We start from the raw sequence: 27,836 nt of genomic DNA on the forward strand, positions 1-27,836 counted from the left end.
TACACCACTCTGTCACCTGTGTTGCTTGTCACACTGCTTTGCACACAGAAGGCACTTGATGATAAATAAGTGGCACAACCATGCTCTTCATAAAGCTCTCTAATTCTCACATTAAAAGCTTTAAAACAAGTGTACAGATACTGTTTTTTCTAACATTTGAGGCATTTGCTATTAAATTTCCATGCATACCCATTGACCTGGGATCCAATGAGCTGTGGGAAATATATTTTCAACCATTTCTCCCAGGCCCATGAAGTTGAGTGCTGTTATATTTACAGGGGTCTGTGGAGACCCCCAAAACATGGCATCACAGTCATGTGTCAGAAATCCCTATCATAAATGAGTTGGGCAGGATAAACCAACTTGAAAGAGAAAATAAAATATTATAACCCAAACTTGAAAAGAAAATATGGTGCATGGTTTATTGCTGTGGATTATGGAGGAAGAAAGAACTGATTTTAAGTCAACACAGAAAAGCAGTGACACTCTTTAAACTCAATACAGTATTCATATGGCAGACACTCAACTTTAGAAAGTCAAACCTTTAGGGTCCTGCTCTGGTCTATAAAATACGTGCAAAATTGCTTTGCTACATTATTAGTGCTGCATAATTAGTGTGCAATTTTAAAGGCAAGGAATATTTAGGGAGAAAAATAACTTTGAAGCCTTGAAGACTCTTTCAAGTCAGAGTCTGTTCGTCAGAATCTCGCATTGCTTTAAAAGACCTTTAAAGACTGCAGTCTTGGGAAATTCCACTCTGATAAAATGAGGTGAAAGAGAACTAGGAAAGATTTGCAATGTAGGAAACAACTTGAGCTGTCTTAGTGATGAGTTCTGCAATTATCAAAAATATGAAGATGATCTTAAATAATGAGATTCCCTTATTTCTAGAATCACCTTGCACTGAGAGTGCCTTCCTTCTTTCCTGAGCTCCCTAGCACCTATCCCTAAGTCTCCTTTGCTCGAATGTAGTGAGTCATTAACAATTGGTGCAGACACAGAGGTACCAAGGCTGAAAGTGGAAACACTAGAGTGCATATGGAATATGTTGTTCAGGCTTGTTCTAGTCTACAGGCATGAGGGCAATATATACAACCATGGCAGGGGTTGCCAGAACTAAGATAGGATGCAATGGATGGGGACTTATGCGTTAAGTGGAGGTTGAACCACATGGCCCCTGAGGACCAAGCTGGTGACACAATTGGATGTGCTAGGTTGGTCAGCCTTATGAAACTGGCTCTTTATTTCTGATTTGCTTGTGATTCTTGGAGACTGGATGGCATGTACTGCATCCTGCCCCGTTCAGTCTTACATTGTAGATTTTCCTTTGGCTAAGACCCTGGCAAAAGTGCTTTTTCTGTCCTTTACATGAACATTTCAGGTCATTAAATGAATAATTTCTAGTGGTAGGAAAGGCATGCCTTCAGTGAAATGGCAAATGCAGTCAAGTTTTGGGGTCTTTCAGGCTGAGGCAGATTGTCTGGTGGTCTGATTGCACCTAACTGAATTGACTGAGTCCATTATTAATTATTAACTCACTTGCACATAATTTGTTTACTAATTCATTCAACAAGCATTTTTTAAGTGCCTCCTGTGTGTCATGTACTATGGATATGACCATTGACCAGTTTTCCATTTCAATATCTGTCTAGGCAAGTGATTTATCACCACTCTGGGGCAAGGAAGGTGAGTAGAAGAGAGTTTATAGAGTCACATACTGGGCAAACTTTAGTTTTTATAGAGAAGTGAGTCAGGTGGGTCAGACATCTGTGTGCCAGGCCAAGTTCTATATCCAGCTTCAAATTAAATCTCAGGCTGAAAGGAAATTAAGTAAAAGCAACAGCTGTTATTAAAAAAGTGATTTTTGTAATTTTCTAGGAGTACTAAAAAAGAAATCAGTTAATATAAAAGCAATTCATACTTATTTGTTTGTTTCTAGATTACCAGATTAAAAATTGACCGAAACCCTTTTGCTAAAGGATTCAGAGATTCTGGGAGAAACAGGTAAGAATCACCAGGGAAGAGGCACTTCTTTTCTATGTGACATTACTTCCTTCACATCCTGCTGATGGCTGATGGCTCCTGCCTTTTAGAAAACACCTGTATGCTCTGCCACTGTGTATACTTCAGCAAAGAGAAATGGATAGCTAACATAAGAATCAAACTCTTTGTTGCATAGCCTAAATCACCACATCAGATCCCTCATGTTGTTTTCTTCCCTGTATCATATTTAGTAACTGAGTCACTTAAAACAAGTTTTATGATAATTTATTATCATTAAAAGATTGCCATTTTTTCTCTGATAAGTATTTGTAGGTGGCTTCAGCACCTGCAGTGATATCTCATCTATTTCGCATTACCAGGAAACAAGGAGTTGTAGACAAATAACATTTTTTTTCAGAAAATTACTCCCTTAAGAGCTAAAACTGTGTGAAAAAAAATGTAACTGCTTTTCTCCTGGGAAATAGTTCCAAAATATATCAGATGCTTCCTGCTTTAGAAAAGAGAGTTTATAGAACCCCCCTTTCTTGATGACTTAGTCTCAGTCATTATAACTAGGTTATTATATAGTGAATCTCTTAAGAATTGCTGAAGTTTATAGGACTATTTGCTCCTGCTATAAATGTCCTTACAGACTGTGTCATTTCTCTGGATGATACTTCTTTCTGTTCTCTAAATTCTTTCTCACTCCTCCTATGTAAAATTAAAAGCTGTTACCTATGGAAAGTTAGGAGAGAATCAAAATGGGTAGGGAAACCAGCTGTATCTAAGATTATTCAATCAGAAAATTTCATCTTATATATACAATATTGAATTCACAAATGTGACACATCTGTCTCATAAAGTGCGTAGGCTTTGCAATGACTGTTTATTTTAATAGATTTTTTCCCATAATTTGAGGGCATTTATTTACATTCAAATGACAGATTACCAGGAGTTATCTTCAGTATTCTCTCTGTAAGAGTTTTCAAATCAACCAAAAACTTTTATTTAAAAACATTTTGTGAAATGTGCAGTGCATTATGTTAGAATCCAGATTTATGCTAAAAATCAGTTATGGCAATCATTTTCTTTACAAAATGATTTATGAATCACTTCTCTACTAAGCGTATGTGTATTTAAAATATATTTAGATTTGAATAAAATTGTATTTACCTCAGAATTTTAAAAAATTATATGTACTGAGAAAAGTAAAAATCACTTAAACTTCCAGCTTGTGGACGACAAAATTGAGCAATGTATTTTTGGTCAAGCAACTACTAGTTAGTGGCAGAGCACAGTAGAACTCAGGCATGTGGACTACATGCCAAATGCTTTTTCCTTTCGATCATTCGTTGTTTATAACAAGACAGAGGCCCTCATTTTCAAAATTTAGCCAGTGAGGAATGAATACCTATTACTTTCATTTTAGATGGCCCGTTCTCTTCCGTCCCATTAGCTTATTTTACATGTCCAGGTCAGCAGAATGTGCTTGCAAGCCATTTCCTGTTGCCTTTTTTCCAAGGTGTTCTGCACTGTGGGCTAACTGAAGACCTTGTTAGTGATAAGGAGATCAAAAATAGAAACTGGCCTTTTGTAAAGAAGCCTCTAGACCTGTCTTGGTGGTGATTCTTTGGGGCAGGACTTTCATGACAGGCTATTTCTGGAGGCAGGCCATGGTATGCAGGGGCTTTTAAGACCTTTAGCTTGGAGTACATGGATAGATTTTTCAGGGGTTTCAGATATTGTAGGTAAAGTTGTGTTTGGATGAATAGATGTACATTTTTCCTGGAGAGAGGTCTATACCTTTCTTCAGATTTTCAAAAAAGTCTTAAAGTTAAGAATTTCTGCTCTAGATACAACTTTCTGTCTCTCTTAAGGGTTCCAGCCTACTGGTGTTAGTTATTAAACTACTTCTTTCTTTTTCCTTCCTTCTGTATCTCCAATGGCATTTAGTATTTGCTTATTTTATTCTTGGCACTTGAAATATTTTATTTTCTTTGCTTTTTTCCTCCCATTTGAGTCCGTGTTTTTTAGAGTTTTTGTTCATTTTTCTAAAGTTGAATTTGATTTCTAAATAAGTACTTTCCTATGAGCAGTCATCCATTCCTTGGAAATTGCCATCTGAATGTACTTTGACCATTTGTTGTCTGCACTGCAAAGGCATCAAGAAATATGTAGGTCAACTGTTGATAAATGCGAAGAAGAAAAATAAATCAGATTAAGAGGTAGAGTGAGAGGTGGAGACATTTTTACAGGGTGAATAGGGATGGTGTCTCTGATAAGATGCCATGAATGTTGCAAAAGAAACTGCCAGCTATGTACTCTGGGGCAGCGGAAACAGCGAGTGCAAAGACAGATGTGTACCAGGCATGTCTATGATACATCAAGGAGGCCCTGTGACTACAAAGCATGACCCCTGCACAGGAACATGACTGAGCATCATGAGAATGAAGGTGCTGAGGCATGATTTATAACAGAAAAGTAGGCTAGACAAGCGAGTGTTGACCAGCATTAGATCTATGTTGTAGGAAATAGAGCTACTCTTTAACTTTGAGAATTAGACTGTTGTATCTTGAAGAATTTGCTGTTGGCTAGGAATTGTGATGACATCTCATTTCAAGTACTGAGGCCCTCATTCCTCTACTGGCCTGAAGGCTGGTGACTGTCTTACTGTTCAGGGTGGACAGTTATGTGTGTGTCCTTCCTAATGAGCTCTATTCTCTCTAAGGGCTCCAGGAAAGCAGAACTATGGATCCTCATTAGCTCATTTCCCTGCATTATTTATTTATTCTTTTCTGATAGCATGGGAATTCTTCATTATGTTCCATTAAAATCTGAGGGCTACTTTAAGTACTATCAGAAATCTTACCAGTTAACTTACTGTGTTCCAGACCTTTAATCATGTTTTCTCTAATCTTGAAAACAACTCGTATTTTACAAATGAAGCAATTGAGGCTCAGAGAGGTTGGGCAGTTTTCCTACTGTCACACAGTAAAGCTGGAACAGGTATTAAAGCCGACTCTACCTGACTTCAAAGCCTGAATGCTTTGTGCTTTATCATGCTAACAGTTTACACTTGGCTTATTTTATCTTCCATGGATATTGAGAACAGAATCCCAACTCTAAAAGGCAGAATCCTACCTCTTAATCTGTGTAAAAACACTATTCAAGTCACCTAGAACTTTTGCTTTTCCAAGTAACACAAACTGTATATTCTTAGTTTGTCTTCGTAGTCTACTCCCCATGACTTCATTGTCAACTTTCTATCCCCGTGTAAATAAGTGTTTTCCTAGTAGACAATGGGAAGCCAGCCTGACCTTCCCTAGCAGATGAAACTATGATATAATGACATTGAAGTCATGTGTCTCATGATGGGACAAGGATGAATTACTAAAGATAGAAGCCATTTTTGTCCTTTAGCATTCTGGAAAACTGGATTAAAATAAATTGTTAAGGCAAGTAAGGGGGTCCTTGTATTTTTCTCTTTAAATATCTCAAAATTACCTGATAATCACACTTTAATTCTCACTGGCTACCCACAGGATCTGATGAGGGCAACAATTATTAATGCCACTTTGCAGGTGGGAAATATTGATAGATGAGGATATGGAGAATTATTTGCAAATCTTCTGGGAACTTGTGGTTCTGCGCCAGAATCAGGACCCAGTTCACCACCTTCCATCCAGCACCTCATCTATTGCCCTTCTGTGGTAAAAAAAAAAATTCTAATTTTTAAATTTTAAATCTAAGATCTTCCCCATGCATTTTAGACATCAAGTGACTCATGTAGAGGAGCACGGTTGATGAGTTGCATATAAATGTACCCAAAACATACGGATTGTATTTCCTTTAAAAACACATGGGCTTAAAAATTAGGGGGGAAAGTGCTTGTCCAATGTTTTTTGGTTTTGCAGAACACAAAACATTTGTGGAAGACTTTGGAGTTACAGAGTTTGCCAAACCTCAAACCAAAACATGTTCAGGTTTGTCAATCTCAATACATCCTAGTATAATCCAGAGGCTCAAGAAAGGAGGAATGAGAGGAAAGATGGGGAGGACGCAGCCACCCACAACACTCTCCTCAAATGCCTGTGAGAGTCTCTCTCAGCCCATAAGCCTCTCACACTCAGAACCATCCGAGTGTGGCCCCCTGGCTGACAGCTATGTCCTCTGAAGTATAGAAAAGAGTGCTTGAGGGACCTGTGGATGAGCATACTAGCTTCCCATTTTTCATATGTTGATGTAAAGAGACATCCGGCCGGGTGAGGTGGCTCATGTCTGTAATCCCAGCACTTTGGGAGGCCGAGGCGGGTGGATCCCCTGAGGTCAGGAGTTTAAGACCAGCCTGGCCAACCTGGTGAAACACTGTCTCTAGTAAAAATACAAAAATTAGACGGGCATGATGGCGTGTGCCTGTGATCCCAGCTACTAGGGGTGCTGAGACAGGAGGATCACTTGAACCTGAGAGGTGGAGGTTACAGTGAGCCGAGATCATGCACTGCACTTCAGCCTGGGCAACAGAGCAAGACTCTATCTCAAAGAAGAAAACGACAATAACAACCACAACAACAAAAACAAACCAGGGATATCCATGGAGAAGTCCTCCTGGCTTCTAGCCCCATCACTTTCTCATTCCTCTAAATGGGAACCAGATCTGATTGGTGAGTCTGGAAGAAGGAACTTCCCAGATTCTTGCCTGCTTACCTGCAGAACATACATTCCCAGCTGTCTTTCCATTATGTGGAAAGTCTAGCAGAGGAGGCCTACATTTCTGGGGCATTGGCTTATTTCAGGGGAGTTCTAGCCAGGTCATTCAGCCTTCTCACCTATGCCACAACCCCCAAACACCTTTATCTATAGTGAAAATGGTATTCTGGTCTCCATGGCATTAGCCTCCTGTGCCTTCCACAGAATAGATTCTGAGCTTGGGTGAAATAAGAGGTGATATTCATTGGACTGTGTAAGACCCCAGTGGGAGCCCCAGTGAGTTTGCGTTTCAGCCCTGTGGTGCCACTGTCATTAGAGCCTGTTGTAGTTCTCCCTGCTCCTTTAGGAAGTGTCAGGTGAGAAGCATGGGAAGGTCTCCACCTTTCAGACTTGACTTATGGAACTGCTACTTTCCATTACCAAGTAATTAAGCCTCTGATGAGAAGTCTTCACTGGGAGCATGCATGCATGTGTATGTGTGTGAATGCTGAGTGTGCGTGTAAGTAAACCTGTATATGTGTGAGTGTGTGTCTATGTGTGTTTGTATAAGTGTTCTAAGTATTCATATATGTGTGAATATGTGTGTGAATGTGTGCATGTATAAGTATACCTGTATATGACTGTGTGTGTGTGTGTGTGTGTGTGTGTGTGTGTGAGAGAGAGAGAGAGAAAGAGAGAGAGAGAGAGAGGAGTGGGTGTATGTGTGTGTTCACATTGTGGGGAAGAATAGCAGATGGCCATTTTTTCTGGAGTGAAATCACTGACAGATTTTGCTTCCAGGCATTGTCTCTGCAATGGGAGGGAAATTGTTTTTTTATTTTTTTCTAAGTTGTTTCTACTTCTAGATTTCTTAGAAATTGTGTGGCCCGAATCTGGCTTTGGGTGTGTGTGTGGGAGGGGGGCAGTGTTCACCTGTTATCAGGCCTATAGCTCTCAGACACAATATCCAGGGTTGCCTCTGGGAGACTTCTCCTACTGGGGGTGACAGTAACACTTGCCCATTTTCAGGAAAAAATAACTTTTCTCAGCTTGAGTTTTTTTTTTTTTTTTTTTGGTCTTGTGCCCTGTGTTCCTGGGCTCTCCCCTCTACTAGAATATAAGCTCCTGGAAGACTGGGACTGTACCTATTCCAGGTTTCTGTTCTTGTATTTTTTTTTCATGGTGCCAGGGATACAGAATAAAATCATAGTTTTTCAATTAGCTACAAAACAGTAAAAAGGTGTTGATGAGTGGCACAGAATATAAAAACCAGGAGCATTAGAGAGAGAAAGCCCTATCCCAACCAGGGGGAAATCAGGTAGAGCAGCAGTGAGGAGCTAGTTTTGAATACCACATAAGGAGGGAAGAAAGAGCAGATCTCTAAATAGGCTTAGCTTTACAATTAATGACAATTTTGATGAGAGTCAGAGACTGATTACTGCTGTAAGACACTGATTTAGCCTAACTGCAGATTAGACACACACACCCTTGAGGCCCTCTGATCTGGCTCTGGATAGCTGGAGCATGTCTGTGTGTTCTGGCTCCCTGGAGAAGGACACCTAGCAATTTTCAGTGCCTGCGAGCTTCAGAAAAGAAGTGGTTCCCAGAGACTGAGTTAAAGCAAAATGAGGTTTGGTTGATAAAGGCCATGCAGTAGTGAACCAAGAGGTAAAATTATGTCTTTGAAGATGGCCACCCCAATGGGGAACCTGCACCAAGGAGAAGACAAAGATCCTGAAGCTGAAGAGGAGCAAGAGTCTTTACGCTGGGTCTAATTTTCGTGAAGCACCCCTGGGAAGTGCATGTGCACGCATACCTGGAGAGTCCACTGTGCTCAGCTAGAGGGAGTATGACAACTGCCAAGACCCTGCACATGAAAGAGATAACCAAAGAAGTGGAAGGAAAGAGACTTTGTATCTTTCATCCCACATCTGATGTGAAAGCTTTGTCCTTGATGGGGCGGCTGCCAAGATTTTACAGAAAGCACAAGTCAGCTTGGGAAATTTTATATAATTCTCAGGGACTTCCTTCAAAGCAAACACATACATAAAAATAAGATGATTAAGATTGTAGTCTGTCTGGTTAGTGAAAGGTTCTATGAACTTGTCTTAAACGTGCTATGGAGTGAAAGACTCTGGGATTTCCTCTGACAGAGCCTTCATCCTGTCTGTGACCTTGGGTTTTACCCTTACTCCTAGCCTCCATTGCATCTAGTACAGCTGCAGGCAGGACTGTCCCATCTGACACAGTTTCTTCCAGATATTTCCAGCTGGCATGACACCCCAAAGCCACTGCTGTTGGTCCCACGATAGGGCCCAAGTGGAATGGCCCTTCCCTAGCCCAGGGAATTGGTACAACTTCTTAGGAGGGTATGTTTTTCTCTTTGAAATCCACCATTGGAGGCCTGAGGCAGAACACTCAAATTCTATAACTTAGAACCTATCACAAAGGAGTCAGTGGCAGGCTCTGTATCACAAGGAAGTTTCTTTTCTTTTTTTTTTTTTTTAATGGGTGAGTAGTTTTAATGCATTGCCCCTCACTGAAGAAACAATAGGGCTTGCAGGATGAGGCACAAGAAGACATCTGAGTCTGAGCTTATATTCTTAGAGTGTTTGCAGCCAGCAGTGCTGTTTGCTGGGAATGTGGCTGGTGGCAGTCCTTCTTGGTGCCTAGTGTCCTTTTACATAACGTGTCAGAGGATGCTGATCTAAAAATGGAGCCACTCATTGCATTACGGGAATGGATATATTTGCTCACTGAAAAAGGATGTTTAATGAGGTTGATACTTAACCTGAGAGAAATAATTTCTCACTAATGGTGGCGGAGAAAATACCTGGGAGCAAAGAACTTTCCCATGATCACCTCTTCAGCAGCTGCTGTCCCATGGCCATGTTTATAAAGAACCACCTCTCTTGGGCACAAATAGGAGTCCCCTGCTGGAGGGCCAGCTCCTCCTCACAACATCCAATAATAGAAGGTGGAATGTAAGGTGAGGAATCAAAGTGCCTAATATTAACAGGAGGAAAAGAAGGGACAAGGAAAAGTCAGCTAGAAATTAATCCCAGGGCCAGTTTATTTTTGCTGAAACCTGAAACAACTTGTCTTTGGGGGTGGGAGGAGAAAGGGTATACAGAGGATCTCAGTTAAAATTTGCTGATAGAGTTCTCTATTATACCAAGTAACTCAAATCTTATCTATACCTTTATCTGTTAAGTTAAACATAAAATTTACTGTATTTATAGGTCAAAAATGGCAAAATGCTAGCAATTTCATACAGTTTAACCTCATATATTTATTTTTAGCCATTCAAATAATAAGTATACAAACAATAGTAATAATTATTTCATAGAGTATCTGTGGTCCAAATTGTCCATTTTAATCTCCAAGTTGATGATGTCAATGCACCATTTCCCATTTTACTGATGGTAAGACTGAACACGATGAGGTATTAGCTTTCAGAATTTGTAAATCCAGCTAATGACAGCCTACAGAGAATGATTTAACTCTCTTCTGCTAGGCATAGCTTGCTCATTAACAGAAATTGTATCTTTGTCCACCTCTGGCTCTCTGTCACTCCTGAAGGCTCATATAGTGACCTTAGAGTCAGTAAACTGATCACTTATCTTTAATTCAACCAGCATGACATCTCAAGTGTCTACCTCACTTTCAATTTCTATATTTTCGTTTGGTTTCCTTAAAGCCATTGGGTATATTTTTCCAGCCAATCTCTTTCTGCTCTTTCCTGGCAATCTTACCAGCCCCCACAAATTTTGCATACCCTTTTGTTATCCCTGGCATGGGTGCCTTCTTCCATTTAGCAGATCTAAGGAAGCAATAAGTGCTGGACACTCCATCAGGTACTACCACATCTACAGTTCAAGATAGCTGGCCCTGTGCTGGATTCTGGCAGATGATCCAGCTGGACTCCTGCTTTTCATGCAGGCCATAGCTGTTTATCCTATTCCTTGGCTTGTGGTCTTTTAGTCAGTACTTAACATTTTTTTCTGCCTTATTTGTTCTCCCTCCCTTGTCGTGAGCCTTTTCCACCATTGTCCTCCTGGCTGTGTGAACTTGCCAGAGAAAATTGGCAATCATTTTGTTATATGTGGCTTTTGCCCAGGGATGGTGTCATCGAACAGAGGGACGTCTTTTTAATGGCCAACATATTGGAGTCTGAAATCTCTGCAAGATAATGAGGCCTACAGGGACTTGAGGGACACGTTTTTGTTTCTTTGAGAAGACAATGAAAAATGGAATTAGGTACCGTATAGCTCCCTCCACATTTAATCCAGAGCCAGACGGCTGACAGAACTTTGGATTTCAGTGAAGTAAGAATATATTCTTCTATTATAGGTCACAATCTGAGCAGAATGGTTGGAATTCTTTCGCTTGAGTTAGACCAATGGTCCTCAAACTTTCATTATGTTTTCTCTCTTGTTTTGATACATTTTGTCTTTAATCAGTCTGCATTTATTAAATCACAGTTAGGAGGAAGTATTATGACTATCTCCATTTTATAGATAGGCAGACTTAGAAATGAAGAGGTTATATAACTTGGCCAAGGTTGCACTAATAGTCAGCAGAGTTGCAGTTTGAAGCCAGGTAATCTAGCCCCAGAGCCTGTGCTCTTAACCGTGATGCTAATTTGTCCCTTATGTGATTTTAGCATTACTGAATTAAAGTTAGACAATTTCAGTCAAATGCAAAGAAACTTAATATTCTAGTTAACCAACTTTGTGTGATCATGGGTTATTACTACACTTCCTGAGTCAGTGAAAACTGTTTATGGACTGCCATGGTTACTGATTCATATGCCAAGGGAGGACAGGGTTCTTAAGTTGGGAATCACTTGGTAAGGAACAATTTTAACTCAACTCCAGGCATCTGTCCATCGGACACTTGTTCTCCCAAGCCATTGCAAGGCACATTAATGACAGCTACTTCCTCATGTAGATATACTTATGGCACGATTTAATGCCAAGTTTTGAATGATGGTTAGGTTTTTAGTCAATTTGCACACTTCTGCTGGGAGGTCTTTTAGAATATCCCTGGACAATAAAATTCCTGAGTAATCTGGATATTTTGATCTGAGTAATTCTAGCTCAGATCCAGTGAAGGAGAAGGAAGTATGGAAGGTTTGGCCTTACCTCAACCAAGCAAGAAAATCTATGAATGTTGAGATGTGATAATTATATCTGAAGGAACAGTATATTCTAGTTATATGTCCTTTCAAATACTAGAAGGGAAAATAAAGGGGATCAGAGGCACAGCACCACCCATGGGATAAAATCTAAGCACCTAACATGGAATAAATATTCATGATGTCTACTGCCCCTCTCCCATTCTGTACCGTAGGCTCCAGTCACCCTGAACTATGTCCTCAAAACATGCTTTCCCTTGCATACCTCCACGTCTTTGCACATACTGTTAAGTCTACTAGTAAAACTTTTCCTGCGTCTTTTCTGGATGGAAAATGGCTGAGTACTCTTTAATAGTAAGCTTAAATAACTGACCTTTTGTGGAATCTTCCTTGAGTTTTTCAGGTGTATTAAGTGATTCTTGCTGAATACACCCTGGCATCTTGGCATACATGTCTTCAGTGTAACATTTACTGGATAGTTCAGAAACTAGTCATTTATATCTTGTTCCTTTTTTAAAAAAACAAGACAGTTGTAAAGAGTAGAGACCTTGTGTCTTTTCTGTCTTTACATTTCCTGAACTTAGCATATAAGTATTTTTTTCTGGTTGGATAACTCTTTTATTACTTCAAGACCTCTGTCTCAGTAGGCTTCCCTTAGTCTTTTTCTATCTTCTACTGAGAGACAACCAATAGCCTTATCAACCCGTAGCATATGTTCCCTTTGTTATCAGTGTCACCAGCAAATAGTATGGGGAAGAGTAAAAATTAAGGAAGTCAGAACTAAAGAGAAAATAAACAAAGGAAAAATTAAAAAGCAGCTCCCTATCTCAAGACAAATAAAAAGCAGAAATATGTATTGGAGTGCTACCAAGTAGGGTCATGAAAGTTATTATAATTATTGTCATGCTTATCAAATATTTGTTGAACTTCGAAGGAATGATCCTGCCATCTTTTTTGGACTGAAAATGTTGGAAGGATGTTTTTTTTCTGTAGTCTGACTATTTTTCCAAATAAATTGATTTCAAGGCATCATCAATTTGCAAAAGAGGTCCTTGGCTTGCTTTCTTTTCTTCCTCTTTCCCCTTCTCTTCAGCGCATTCTGTTGGCTTGGCCAGTGAGCAGCCTGAAAAGCCTAAAGAGAGAGGCCTGGAAACCAGAGAGGTGATTATAGCCAAAGCACTGAACAAAGGTGGTTTTGATATGGCCTGTGTTGTCACTGGAGCTAACAGGGAAAAATGAGCAAGAGGGGGACACTTGCCAATTTGACTCTCTCTGATTGGAAATCTCAGAGATGACATCAGGTCTCTGGTGTTCAGCAGACCTGAGAGGCTCACCATGTGGAACACGTTAATGGCATACCATTACCTAAGACTGCTTTTTTCACCTGTTAGACAATGAATTCACTTCTAAAAACTTGGAGATAAAATTTTACAAAACTAGGGTAAAATGATGACAAATGAATAAACAATATGTAGCACAGGGTAAATTTTGACTAGATATCCAACTGGCTGAAGATGTTAATAGGTGGTTGGCAAGAACTCTTATAAGAAAAGATACGGGGTGAAATGACTTGCCCCTGCGAGGGAACTCAGACTCTGCTGAAGCTCAGAAGTTCTATGACTGGAATGGAAAAAATACAATGAAAATGCAAACCTCTCTGAGCCTGAAGTTAATAAAAGCACAATCACAATAAGCTATAGAAACAATTCCCAAATCTCTAATACTGGAGGATCTTTTCTGTCTTCAGAGACTTTATTTTACACCAAGTTGTGTTCCTAAGTTTTAGACTTAGGAAACTGAATGCTTGTTAAAGTGTAAGAACGACTCAGCAATAAAGCATTAATTCCTCTACTTATTAATTCAATGCATATCATTTGAGATCTTACCCTGTAACCAGCACTGTGCTAGAAAACTGGGCATAGAAGAACATGGGACCCAAGCCCTTGAGATGCGAACATACTAGTGGTGGAGAGAGGTGAATTGTTTAATCTTGGCATGGCACTACACCAAATATTGATATATAGAACTAGTACCTTCTAATAATTAGATCTATCCAACGAAGCGTAATAGGGTTGAGGACAAATAAAAGAGGTGGAACATGGTAAATGAATAGGATTAATTTTTCCAAAAAGCAATACACACTGAATACATAAATAAAATCAATAAAATAAATCTATGAGACCAATATTATTCTCTGTAGGATAATATATATTATAGGATCATTTCTATTATAGAATAATTTATATATATATGCTATGTAGGATATATTTATGAGACATAGATCCACTGTGGATTAATAAGATGGTTAGGCATGTGTGGTCTTAGCCATTACTTTTTTGGGAGCCATAACCCTCCCCACACAATTCCACTACTAAATTGATCCTTGTTGTGACAGACCCCTGGATGGATTACATATGTGTCCATATGTGGCATGTTGTACATTATGTTCTTTAGCTAAGGAAGGTCTCCCTGCTGAGGATGTGGCAGGTGGACTCCTTCTGGGAAATGCCTGTCCTCTTACTATTTACTTATTGGTAATGGAACCAGAGGGTGAAAGTTATATCAGATCTATCAAAAAACTGAAAATTTTCCTGGGGATATATATAACAACAGAGGTGGACAACCATTCAAGATGATATGATAAGAGGTATAGTAGATGACATCCAAGATTCTTCCCAGATTTAAAATCTGTGCTTTTACAACTCGGTTCTTTTAGTTGGATTTTAGATTTGAATTAATGAATAAATGGTCACTATTCTATATAGAGTTAACCGCTTAAATAAAATAAAACTATTAACACTTTTGACACAGTTTTCTTGCCCATTATGAAAATGAAACTGCTGTGGTTTGAACATGTTCCCCCAAGTTTATATGTTCCAAACTTAATCTGCAATACAACAGTGTTGAGAGCTGGGACCTGTAAGAGGTGATTAGGTTCTGAGAGTTGTGCCCCATGAATGGCTAATTAACACAGGAGTGTGTTCCTGATGAAAGAATGAGTTTGGACCCTTTCTCTTTTGCTCTTGCCCTCTCTTGACCTTCTATCTTTCACCATATATGACTCAGCACAAAGGCCCCTACCAAGTGCCAGCACTATGCTCTTGGACTTCGCAGCCTCCAGAACTGTGAGCCAAATAAACTTTATTGTTTATAAATTACCTAGCGTATGGTAGGTTATAGCAGCACAAAATGAACTAGGATAGAAAATGAAGTTCATTTTCTATTTATTCAACAAATAAAACATTGGCAGTGTATCGGTATGTTATTGCAATTTCATAGTCTTCTAGCACTTTATTATGAACTGAGAAGGGACTGTTCTTTGTCCTTGAGCTAATATTTTGTCCTCATCATCAGTACATGTTCCTGGGAAGAATGAACTAGGAGGTGGAACAATAAAGACCCTGCCATTTTCAGTGAGCCTCTGTGCCATTAAAGGGAATCCTAAAATATTCTGGTGGGTGGCCAACATTCCAAAACAAAGCAGTAAGACCTAAGCCTGGCCTATCTATTTCTTCTATCCATCCAGGCTCAGTGTGGTTTTATCTGCCTATCCCTTTATTATTCTGAACTCCCTAATTGCCTGGGCTCTTTCTCTCCACAAATAGTTTCATGTACTGTATTCAACATTAACGTAGAGTGACTATGTGGAGATGTCTCCTATTCCTACTTCTAACAGATTAACAGCTAATAAACACCATGCAACACTCTCTTGTCTGAACCTCTTCTTAAAATACAGAGTTTAGTTTGCCAACATTGGTGTATTTAAAGCCTCCAAGATTCCAGGGAAGACTTTAGAAAGTTAACTGTGCAAGTGAGGCCTGTTCAGAGAGGAAATTTTCCAACACAAAGAGTCAATCAGTGTATCAACAGTTCATCTGAGAAGAACCTCAGGGTTTCCTACACTTGTTGATAAGTAAAGAATATTTGTTCTCACCTAAAATAAAATGTCTTTATTCTTGTTATGTAAGGCTGAAGAGAACTCTGGAAATACATTACCAAGAAAGAAGCACAGGCAGCAGAAGTTTCATCTCAAAAGGGAAAGCTAATCCATTTCAGGAAGGGACGCCATACCACCCACTTTCCAGTGACTTTGCAATGAAAAGATTTATGCCATCTGCTCTTTCCCATTCTCCTCCCACCTTTCTCACAGGTCCCACACTTCTCCTCCCTCTATTTAGTTAAGTGAAGCAGTTTTTTTAAAAAGAAAAATCAGTAATTAGAAGCTGTGTTCAAAGCTTCAAACAAAGCCCCAGCTGATATTTTGTTTTGAGGGTATGGATAGCAGCAAGAATATGTCTGAGATAACCTCAATAATCATGTGAAAATGATGTATATCAACACTTGCATATGTATTAGAGACATAGTTAATTGAAGGGTAAAAAGACAGTATACACATAGTCCAATTTATGGAATTTTCAATATAAATGAACCAGGAGTCTTAAAGGAATGTACTTGTAAAATACTAGATACTTCCTGAACTCTGACAGTTTGTGATGACCAAAGACCAGACTGATTATTAGGTTACTAAAATGCAGATGAATGTTTAGAGAGATGTATTAGTCTTTTTGCCTGAGCCATAATTTCTGAAGACCAAGCCCTTTCTTTATCTTCAGGTAGGTGTTTCTTACTACAGCAGAAACCCAACTCTATTTCATTGCTTACCTCTCCTTTTATTTCTGTTGCCCTACTCATCTCTGTTGATTTAAGAAGGCTTTAAAACCACAGCAGTTTGACAGTTCCATTCATTCTGTACATACCCAAGATGAGGAGCTGACACTCAGTCAGGCTGTGTCAGTGCACTGTGGTAATGATGACGACATTGTTCTGTGCTAGAGAAATAGTCAGTGTTACTTTCTGCACAACTGTACTCATGATATTAGTGGCCTTAACCTTTAACACTTACCATGCTTTTTTTTTCCCTGCAGACCAAGCCTCCTTTAAAGGAGGGTCACAATAAAATTCCATCATAGTTGTAGATTTGCTTGCAAATTATCTGAATTGGGTTAATTTGTTATTCCCCCTGCAGTCCAGTATCATTGTACCTTGAGTTTTTTCACCCTAGTTTACCCTGATGGTGGTAGATCTTAGTATCTATGTTTTTATTACCTGTTTATCAGTCCACCTCTGGATCTTTGAAAAGTCATTGCATTTCTTGAGATTATTTATGACTTCCCTTGCTGGCTTTTCTCTCGTCAGAACCGGACTTGAAGCCATCATGGAGACTTATGCATTCTGGAGACCTCCTGTGCGCACACTCACCTTCGAAGACTTCACCACCATGCAGAAGCAGCAAGGTAAAGCCCTGGAGCAAGGCCTGTGCTTAGTGACAGGGCCAAGGGCAGAGTGGGGAGCTCAACTGAATATAGCACATCTGGCCTCGGGCCAAGATATGGGTTATACCAATTCTCCTGGAATGAAGAGAACTCAGGAGCTCTGTAAATAACCAAAGCATCACCACTTGGGTAAACAAGCTGGGTCCAAAGGCAGCATTTCATCTGGCACTCAAAATGCTCTCACCCTTCCTGAGAGTGCGGTTATATATTTATAATATCATCATTATATGATATATTATTATGATAATGATGATATTATTATTAATATTGCTAAGCATTCACATATGCCTTGGTATTTGAGAGATTTTCTTAATAACTTCATTTATTCCTCACGGTAGCCTTCTCAGTTTTCCTTAGAATAAGAAAAGTTTTGTGATGAGCAAAATCTTCGCTCTGGACAATGGGAATAAATTGTATCAGGTCTCAAGGTGAGGAGTGGGCTGCTGCAAGCCTATCTGAACCTTGCAACTTGTGTTTTTTCCTTTTTTGCTTATATAAAACAACACCCCTCTCAGCTGGTGGACTAAATAGACGTCCCCCTCTACTGCTTTGAACTTTGTGCTTTTTATCCAATTTATAGTTTTTCTTTCCTTGCAGCTCAGGTTGGGAAACCTGTGGCCAGATAGGTCGTGACTTATTTCAGATTTTCTTAGTTTAGTCTGTAGCTTCCCCAGGCCATAGCACCCATGTATTATATTACATTCCTTTTTCAGAGGAGCTTCTAATATTTTGCACACTGAATTAGGTTTGTAACCTAAATTGCTGAAATCTGTCAGGTTTTAAGATGAGCATAGTGATTAAAAGCATAGACTCTGGAGTCAGACTAGGTCTAGGCTAGGCTCTTATCACTAATCCTTTCTAGCTTTGTGACCTTGGTCAAGTCCCTCAACTTTTCTGACACTCAGTTTTATCTTCTGCATTATATGGAAAAGTAGAATCAAATAGAATTCTTGAATTAAATGAGATCATCCATTTAAAATCATAGTAAGCATTTAATACTACTTGTTATCATTGTCTTCATCATCCTCATTATCTTCACCTTCAAGGCCCTTATGTCCCTGTATGTAGACACTTAAGCAAAGTTGTGTCAGGACCAGGGAATATTGCCTTTCTGATAATTAATTATTTAAAACATGATTAGACTGTTCATTTTCACAGGGATCTGGTGAAGTAAGTGATCCAGAATTTCCATCTCTTTTATGTATTCCTCCATACAAACCTGTGATTAGAAGCAGAGTCAATAGTTGTTCAAGGTGTCATCATGGGTTTGAAGCCCTCATGGATGGCCATTAAGAGACAGGGGCTTAAAGGGACTCAGGAAAATGTAGGCCCTTATCTTTGATGGTCACAAATTCTCTAAATTTGAAGCAATTTAATTCTATTCCTGCATTCCAGCTTTCTCACCTACAAAAGAGGGATAATTTTTGTGTGTGTGTGAGGAAATTTATATAAACATACTGTGTAGACAAAAATGTGTCATTGATTTGATTTAGTTCTGAGATGGCTTCTTTGCTTATCTTCCCTTGTTTTACTCATTGCCTTTCCAAGCTCTAGCTAAGCAGGAGTTTGTATCATGGAGGTTGGTCGGAGAAGGTTGGCAGTGATATTGCCAGTTTCAGAGGGCAGGCATTAATGGCAACAATTGTGTTCAATGCTGTATACCCAAGATCTACCACAGGGCCTGGCACCCAGTACTTACCCAGTGAATAGTGAATGGGATCACTTGGTGGCACTGTGACTCAGGTGTGCAGAGCCACTCTCGCCTTCATCTTGGAGCACAATCACCTAACGTGTACATATACATGGATATGGAGTGATCATTGAGGGTGACTATTGGGCAGGCACAGACACAGGAAGCCTACATGGGTTACTTAGATGTGCAGCCTAGTAGGTTTCTTGGTACTTATACTAAAAATTTACCAGTATGAAAGGTTATTTTTGACATTTTGAAAACAATGGTTTCAGATAAACTGAACTTTTGAAACACTTCAGTGACCCTCACTTTTATCAGAAGAGAAGAAAGAACTTGAATTATTGGATACATATGGTGATGGGATGGGGCTAGAGAAAAAGCCAGGACTCTATTAAATAGTTTAATTGGAATATATTTTTGAAATATCCATTGAAGTTGATCCAGATTCTCATTATTAAAAAATATGTGGCTTGGTTTCTTGACGTTAACAAAGGATGTAAACCCAACAACACCATCCGCTCTTTCCTTAAGAACTAAGAGTTTCAGTGACTCTGGACAGTATCACTCATAAAATGAAGAGAAGAGACACAACCGTGCATGCTGAACTGCTTTGCATCTTAGAAGGAATAGAGAGGAATGAACTTCTAGTGGAAACTGCAGTGGTAGTCTATTTTTTACAGTAATTCCCTTTTAATGAGGTGAGTATTGGCAGTGTTTGCACCAAACCTAAGATTGGTGCCAAATATTGACTGACTTATCCAATTGTCCATATCACCTCATTGTTTCAAGCACATGAATATCTGTCATGTCACATAGCAGTCCTAGACAGTTTTGTGCTGCTACTGGTGAGGGTGGATCTGTCTTTCTGCATACATGAGGTTAAGGATGCTTTTCTCATCCTGGCTTTGCTGCCATCTTTTATTTCTCTTGTCATTAAGACTCATCTGCTGATAAAACTTCGAGGAAAGAACTTAGGTAAATTCTCCACAGTTTTGCAAAATTGCAAATCTTTTTATTTTTAAAATCACGTTGAATAGAGTATTTTAAATTGTTTTAGGGAGAAGAATGCATGAGATTAATTATCGTCTGCCTTTGACACAAAAAAGAAACTGAAGCATGACACAGTCTAGTACAGGGGTGTCCAATGTTTTGGCTTCCTTGCACCACATTGGAAGATGAAAAATCGTCTTGGGCCACACGTGAAATATACTAAAACTAATCATAGTTGAGGAGCTAAAAAAAACTACAAAAAATATCATAATGTTTTAAGAAAGTTTACAAATTTGTGTTGAGCTGCGTTCAAAGCTATTCTTGGCTGCATGCAGCCCTTGGGCCATGAGTTGGACAAGTCTGGTCTAGTATCATATCTGTAGTTAAGCAGTGGTAGAACTAAGTTGAGAGTATCAACGCAAATCTCTTATTTGACAGGACAGTTTCCTTTTCACCTGATTATGTTATTTTTCTTTTTCTTTGTTACTACAGCTTTAATTTTCCACAAAGATTTTAGTTGGCTCTTCCTGTTAATGGTTTTTATTGTTCAACAACTTGAGCATTAACTCTCAATAGGTCAATATTTTATTTTTTTATAAGTCAAGTATATGGTCTTCAGATGTCTTCAGTTAGACTCAAGGATGTTTATGTGTTTGGAGAGTCTAGAGAGGCTGGAGGTTCTGGAGATGAAGATTCTATCTCAGGAATGGCTTTTGCCTGAACACTGCTAGTGACAAGGAGGAAATGAACTAACCAGGCAAGTTATACTTGGAGAAAGTGACTGAGGCAATATAAACATAGAAGGAAAAGGAAATAAAAGTCCAGGTCAGTTATAGCTAAGTGCAATGCTGTTGTTGTTCTGATGGACATCCTTGAATAAAATATGTGCCTCAACTTCCTCATATATATAATGGAGATATTTGAGTGGCCAAAACTGAGAGCTTTATCAGCAGTGACTTCAAGCTGTTTGATAACTGTTGTTCTAAAAGGAATCATTCTGGACCAATGACACCAGAACTGCCAACTTTCCATCTGTGGACATGAGGGGACATGCCATTTACAAAAGCTCTCCATTTCCCAAGAGAGTTGGCAGACATCACTACAGAGCTCAGTACCATTGGCTGTTTCAGTGTTTGTCAGGCAGTTAAAGGGTCAGGATTATGAGTATCTCTGTTGGTGACTGAATTTTCATCAGTTTGACTTGTATTAGTTGAGGTTGGTTAGTGAGAGGGATCAGCTACTGATCAAGTCATACAAGTAAGATACTGGGAAAGAAGGACAATTAGGTGGACGTGAGCCATTGAACTGTGACGTCACTGTAATGATCAAAACATAGCCGATTTACACAGATCTTATTTATCGCTGAGGTGAGGAATAATGGCCATATGTACAGCCTACCAGTGAATAATCACATAGAATTTTTTTTAAGCACTCCATTTTTAGCTACAGAAGAGCAATATCCTAATTCTGCACTATAATCATGAAGAGCTCCTGATGGGGGTAGAGAGTATCTCAATTCAATCCATTAAAACAAACAGTAATTGATTTCATATTTTATTTTGTCTCCAAAGTTCCTTATGCTCAGCATGTCCAAAACTGAGTCAGCATCTACCTCACAGCCTGGTGCCCTCTCTACGGGGAAGGAGAACACTCGATATCCCGGAATTTTCCCTCCCTCCCCTACCCCCATGCCCAACCATTACTAAGTTCTTAAATCTGTCCACATCTCTAACCTTCCTTGCTACCATACCACTCTGCACTGACGTCGCCTCTCACTGCATGACCGTAATGTCCTCCATAGTCACTACATTTTCTTCCAAGCCATTCCTCATGTAGAAATGAGAGTCATTTTTTCAAAACACACATCTTTGTGCCTCAACCTTCTATCTCCAGTCTGCTTAAAGCTGCTCAATGGCCACAGTTTACTTGCACCTATGAAAGACATATTCCTTAACATTGTCTCTAGACCTTGCATGTTCTGGCTTTTGCTGCCTCACCTCTAAAATAGAGATAACAACAATGAGAATTAATGAATGTAAAGTGCTTAGGAAAGAGCCTAGGATTTACTGAGTGTTCAAAAATGTTCTCTATGTTCGTCCTTATTATTGGTATTATTACTACTCTAGTTTCAGCCTGTATCACCTCCCCTCATTCTCTCTGTTGTTTCAGCATCACTCATCTTACTTCCCTTTCTCAAACGTGGTGTGCTCTTTCCTGCCACGTTGTTTTCTTTCCCTGGAAGTCTCCTTACTACCCACTTGCCTTCTTAGTGCTATCTGTCTTTGAGATCACAGCTTAAATAGGACTTCCTTGGGGAAATTCCCTGCCATCTAGAGTAGGCCACGTCTCCTTAAGGTGAACTCTTGTTTATTTGTGTCATTCTTTCATTAATGTCTCTTATCCACACTTTTCTCACTATTTTTTCCCCACATGATTAAATCCCTGGGTCCAGACACTCCCAGTTGGTTGAGAGTATATTCACTACTCAAATAGTTATTGAATAAGTGAATGAACTCTGCTAGGTTTTATATCATAGGGACTAATGTCAATGTGTTTGGCAAAAATTAACCAGAGGCAACTTTGGGATAAAATTTGAAGGGCATGATGATTAGAAAAGAAAAAAGAAGAAAATAATGAGGAAATTACTCTAAATTCTTTTCTTTTCTTTTTTTTTTTTTGAGACGAGAGTTTTGCCCTGTCACCCAGGCTGGAGTGCAGTGGTACCATCTCGGCTCACTGCAACCTCTGCCTCCTGGGTTCAAGCGATTCTCCTGCCTTAGCCTCCCGAGTAACTGGGACTACAGGTGCACACACCACCATGCCTGGCTAATTTTTGTATTTTTTGTAGAGATGGGGTTTCACCATGCTGGCCATGCTGGTCTCAAACTCCTGACCTGAAATGATTTGCTCACTTTGGCCTCCCAAAGTGCTGGGATTATAGGCATGAGTCACCACACCTGGCCCCCAAAATTCTTAAGTGAAAATAACAAGATAGTAAGTTGGGAAAAATTATTTATGGTCTCAGGAATCCGTGTGTCAGTATGTATAATATGGGGAGTGAGTAAAATGACCTTGAAGCTTTAGTACTAAGAAGTAAGAGTCACTTGTTCACTCATGCAGTTGATTAACATTAGTGTTTCTCATGCTGTTGTGGGTAATGTTAAGACTTCTCGGGATAGAAATAATGACAAGGATAGTTAATTAAAGTGATATACTTTGAAAGAAAGAAACCCAGTACAAGAAAAAATATGAGTATTACTGTTAGGGAAGACTACAAACTTCACTTAATTCTAAGCATACTAATGTTATTCCCACAAGATCACACCATTGTTTTTCCTGCTTTTATTTATATATTCTTCCTTTTATGTCTTATCTAACTACATTTCACAAACCTATCAGAGAATGGTCACTTTGATGTCTTTAGACGTTCCTCTTTTATCTTCTCACCATTTGTGGGGTTATAATTGGTTTTTGAAATTGCCTTTTTGTTTAGATTTGTGCATTTCTTTCTACTGAACTTTTAGAAAAATTAAAAAAACCCAGCAGCTGTTGTTTTTCTATTCTGTACATTATATTCCTTATTTGTCATGAACACTAATATGAAAAAATCATCTTGAAAAGTTGCCAGCATTTTCACTTCATTGTTTAGCCTGCTCTTATTGATCAGAATGAAGCCAGAAACCATTTAAGAGATTATGTATATTTTTAAAGTAAAGGCACTATCTTGTTAGATATTTTTTACAGAGCTAGATGTCTATTTACATAGCTGAAATACCTTGTTTCTACTCATAGGTGATTTATCATGTCTTAGGAAGGAATCATCCATAGCTTCCGTTTGACAAAGTGGTTCACAGTCTAGTCCTACCGTTCTCATTTTTATTTCTGTCTCTTCCAACTTTATCTTAATATTCCTACCCCTTCAGTTTCATAGTGGAATTACCTATAGAATCAGGGAGGTATAACAATGAGGAGTCTTACTGTTGTAAATAATATAAAACCCAAATGGCAAAGCAAAAAAGAAACTCATTGGGTCATGAAACTGAAATGACTCAAATAGCCAGTTTTAGGCAAAGCTTAATGTAGGCACCCATAAAAGATCATCAACTCCATTTCTCAACTTTGCTATCATCCTGACTTTGTTCTCAGGTTCCCCATGGTATGAACATACTTACCAGAACCCCTGGACCTACGTATTTTGAGGTTTAAATCTGATGAGAAAAGGCATGTACCTTTCTCCTAAGGTTTCTACCAAAATCTCATTGAGTCTAATTGCCTTTAATCGAGTCATCTCAATTTTAAATACTGTGATAGAGGGGGAAATGATGCTTTGATTGTCCAGGCCTGAGTCACATGCCTTCCCTGAAGGTAGGGGTGAAGCAGTGAGAGTGGGAGAAAGTGTGTAGTGGTGGGAAAACTAGATACTGTTGCCAGAAAGAAGCAGATTAATTCTAAATGAAGATAGCAGATGCATTCTGCGGCAAGGAAGGCAGTAAAACAAGCAGCGGAGAAAACAATTAAGTTAATGGAAAGTGAAGAAATGCTGCAGTCCACCTAAGGAATGTGGTAGGTATAAAATAGGACCATCTAAGAAGCAGAGATACTCAGAACACAGAGGACCAATGTGCAAAATGAGGATTGGATGAATATATTCAAAGCTATTTTAAAGAGAAGGAGTTCTGTGCATTCCTTTGACTTTTATGGAGAATGATTCATTAGGAATCTTTCTAAGATTGAAACCACACGCTTCCTATTAGCACTCTAATGTTCACATTTGCATTATGAGGATGGTACTCATCTCAACTAAGTAATTCTTTTGTTGAGATGAACAGTGCTGTGCTCATTAAACTTTATGATCTCTGGGTTTATTTTCTGGGATCAGTCTATAGAGTGCTGATATTTTACCTCTTACCTGTTTGAAAGCCTCAAAGAAGACTTCTCAAGGATACACAGTGAATCAGCACTCCTCAGAGACAGATGCCATTGAATTATATGAGAGAAGAGTCTGGCTCATGGAACCAAGTAATTACATGGAAATTTATTCTTTGCTAGCCCAGATGGAGTTTCGCCTTACTGTTTTTCAATTTTGGGGGAGGAGGAAGAAAAGCACAACAAAATAAATTGAAAAAGAAACTGTATGTGAAAGCCCTCATATTACAATCTGGAAATGATCAATTTAGAGATGCAAAAGTCAGCAGGTTTAGTATTCAGGATTTTCATGGTCACATTTAACTTGTCTTTATGGTAAAATGAAGTATATTCTAGGTTATTGTCCTCATACGGAATTACTGTTAAACGTATCCTTTTTGGTTGTTTTGGCCATTAGTCTTGGATATTGGAGCAAGTTAATGTCATATATGAATTTTCATGTATGCCACCTCATATTGGCCCATGGGTAAAATAGGATGAAGGGAGCTGGGACTGTAGGAGATTGATCCTACAGACACTACAGATCCTACAGGACCTACAGATCCTACAGATGCTACAGAACTCCTGAAAGTTTAAAGCTACTTAGGGCATTATATTTTAATCACTTCTCAGAAGTGAATTAAGACCTCTAAGGATAGTGGGAAAGACAACAGTCTAGCTATTTGTGTTCTCTCAATTCCACTTTGCTTCATTTGAGGAAAGATGGAGACATGGGCAGCCATTCTTGTCCTGAACTGGAAGTGAGGGAGGATGGACAGATAATTCAGAGAGAAACTAGAGTTAGGTTAGCCTTTGGGAATATGGCCCAGGTAGGGCCATAGCTGCTACCTGGCCTAGTGCTCCATCATTCACAGTGATGGCGGTTCCTCTAGCATGTTACAACAAACATGTAGCTGTTGGGACATAATGCTCCTCAGGGTGGGGAGAGGCCAAGATGCTTAGCTCCACAGACAGAGTCCAACACCGCAGAGCCATTCTCATTAGAACCGAAGTTCCTTTCTCCTTCCTTCACTCTTCTCTCATAGAAGAGAATAGTTAATGCTTATGTGCTGGGCTAGGTGCAGTGGCTCACGCCTATAATCCCAACACTTTGAGGCTGAGTTAGGAGGATTGCTTGAGCCCAGGAGTTTAAGACCAGCCTGAGCAACATAGTGAGGCCCCATCTCTACTAAAAATTATTATTATTATTATTATTATTTTTAAATTTATTTATTATTATTAAACTTCAAGTTGTAGGGTACATGTGCACAACGTGCAGGTTTGCTACATATGTATACTTGTGCCATGTTGGTGTGCTGCACCCATCAACTCGTCATTTACATCAGGTATAACTCCCAATGCAATCCCTCCCCCCTCCCCCCTCCCCATGATAGGCCCCGGTGTGTGATGTTCCCCTTCCCGAGTCCAAGTGATCTCATTGTTCAGTTCCCGCCTATGAGTGAGAACATGCGGTGTTTGGTTTTCTGTTCTTGTGATAGTTTGCTGAGAATGATGGTTTCCAGCTGCATCCATGTCCCTACAAAGGACACAAACTCATCCTTTTTTATGGCTGCATAGTATTCCATGGTGTATATGTGCCACATTTTCTTAATCCAATCTGTCACTGATGGACATTTGGGTTGATTCCAAGTCTTTGCTATTGTGAATAGTGCTGCAATAAACATACGTGTGCATGTGTCTTTATAGCAGCATAATTTATAATCCTTTGGGTATATACCTAGTAATGGGATGGCTGGGTCATATGGTACATCTAGTTCTAGATCCTTGAGGAATCGCCATACTGTTTTCCATAATGGTTGAACTAGTTTACAATCCCACCAACAGTGTAAAAGTGTTCCTATTTCTCCACATCCTCTCCAGCACCTGTTGTTTCCTGACTTTTGAATGATCGCCATTCTAACTGGTGTGAGATGGTATCTCATTGTGGTTTTGATTTGCATTTCTCTGATGGCCAGTGATGATGAGCATTTTTTCATGTGTCTGTTGGCTGTATGAATGTCTTCTTTTGAGAACTGTCTGTTCATATCCTTTGCCCACTTTTTGATGGGGTTGTTTGTTTTTTTCTTGTAAATTTGTTTGAGTTCTTTATAGGTTCTGGATATTAGCCCTTTGTCAGATGAGTAGATAGCAAAAATTTTCTCCCATTCTGTAGGTTGCCTGTTCACTCTGATGGTAGTTTCTTTTGCTGTGCAGAAGCTCTTTAGTTTAATAAATGGTGCTGGGAAAATTGGCTAGCCATAAGTAGAAAGCTGAAACTGGATCCTTTCCTTACTCCTTATACGAAAATTAATTCAAGATGGATTAGAGACTTAAATGTTAGACCTAATACCATAAAAATCCTAGAGGAAAACCTAGGTAGTACCATTCAGGACATAGGCATGGGCAAAGACTTCATGTCTAAAACACCAAAAGCAACGGCAGCAAAAGCCAAAATTGACAAATGGGATCTCATTAAAAATTATTTTTTTAAAAAATTAATGCCTATGTGCTAAATACAGTTATGAGCACTTTGTAATATATGTTATTATATCTTATCTATTTCTCAAAACATCTCTACAAAGTAGATATCAGGAATTCCTTAATAATGTAAAAGGCTTGGAGATGCTAACTTGCTACGGTTCTGTCCTTAATCAGTAAGACAGCTTGGACTGGAACTGGGTTTGTTTGACCCTATAGACCACACTCACCCATTAAATAAAATTTCTGTCAAGATGCTCAGAGCACTTAGGACCTGGCAGGTACAGAGGCGAGGAGGGCACAGGGAAGAGAGGCATGCTTTGCTTTGAGAGGCAGCTCTTACCCTCCTGTATCAGTGTGGCCTGGCCTGGCCTCCCACCCTGCCCTAGCTTTTCTGTGATGAGAATCTCTAGTCAGCCAAGTGTTGAAAATGAACAAGGAGGATGGGCTCCCTCTTTGTGCTCATTTTGCCCTTGGCTGGAAATTCCAGTCTTATTTAACAGTTAACAAGCTGTTAGATCATAGGAGTAGAAAGACTTGTCAGTATCTTGGTTTGCTTCTCTGTAAAATGAATACCATAGTCTTCTCTTTCTATGGGGACTTTGAAAAATAGCTGTTATCTGTATTG

At 39.2% G+C, this 27,836-nt stretch overlaps 1 protein-coding gene across 2 annotated transcripts in view; it reads left to right on the plus strand.

Moving 5' to 3' along the window:
* TBX15 (T-box transcription factor 15) overlaps positions 1-27,836 on the plus strand; it is a 109,252-nt gene that overhangs the window by 74,925 nt on the left and 6,491 nt on the right. For both annotated transcript variants that reach the window (XM_007977382.3, XM_007977384.3), the window contains exons 6-7: positions 1,940-2,004; positions 17,006-17,103. In XM_007977382.3, the coding sequence (XP_007975573.3) occupies positions 1,940-2,004; positions 17,006-17,103 (163 nt within the window). The remainder of the gene's footprint in view (positions 1-1,939; positions 2,005-17,005; positions 17,104-27,836) is intronic.

Source organism: Chlorocebus sabaeus, chromosome 20, assembly GCF_047675955.1.
Source record: "Chlorocebus sabaeus isolate Y175 chromosome 20, mChlSab1.0.hap1, whole genome shotgun sequence".
NCBI lineage: Eukaryota > Metazoa > Chordata > Mammalia > Primates > Cercopithecidae > Chlorocebus > Chlorocebus sabaeus.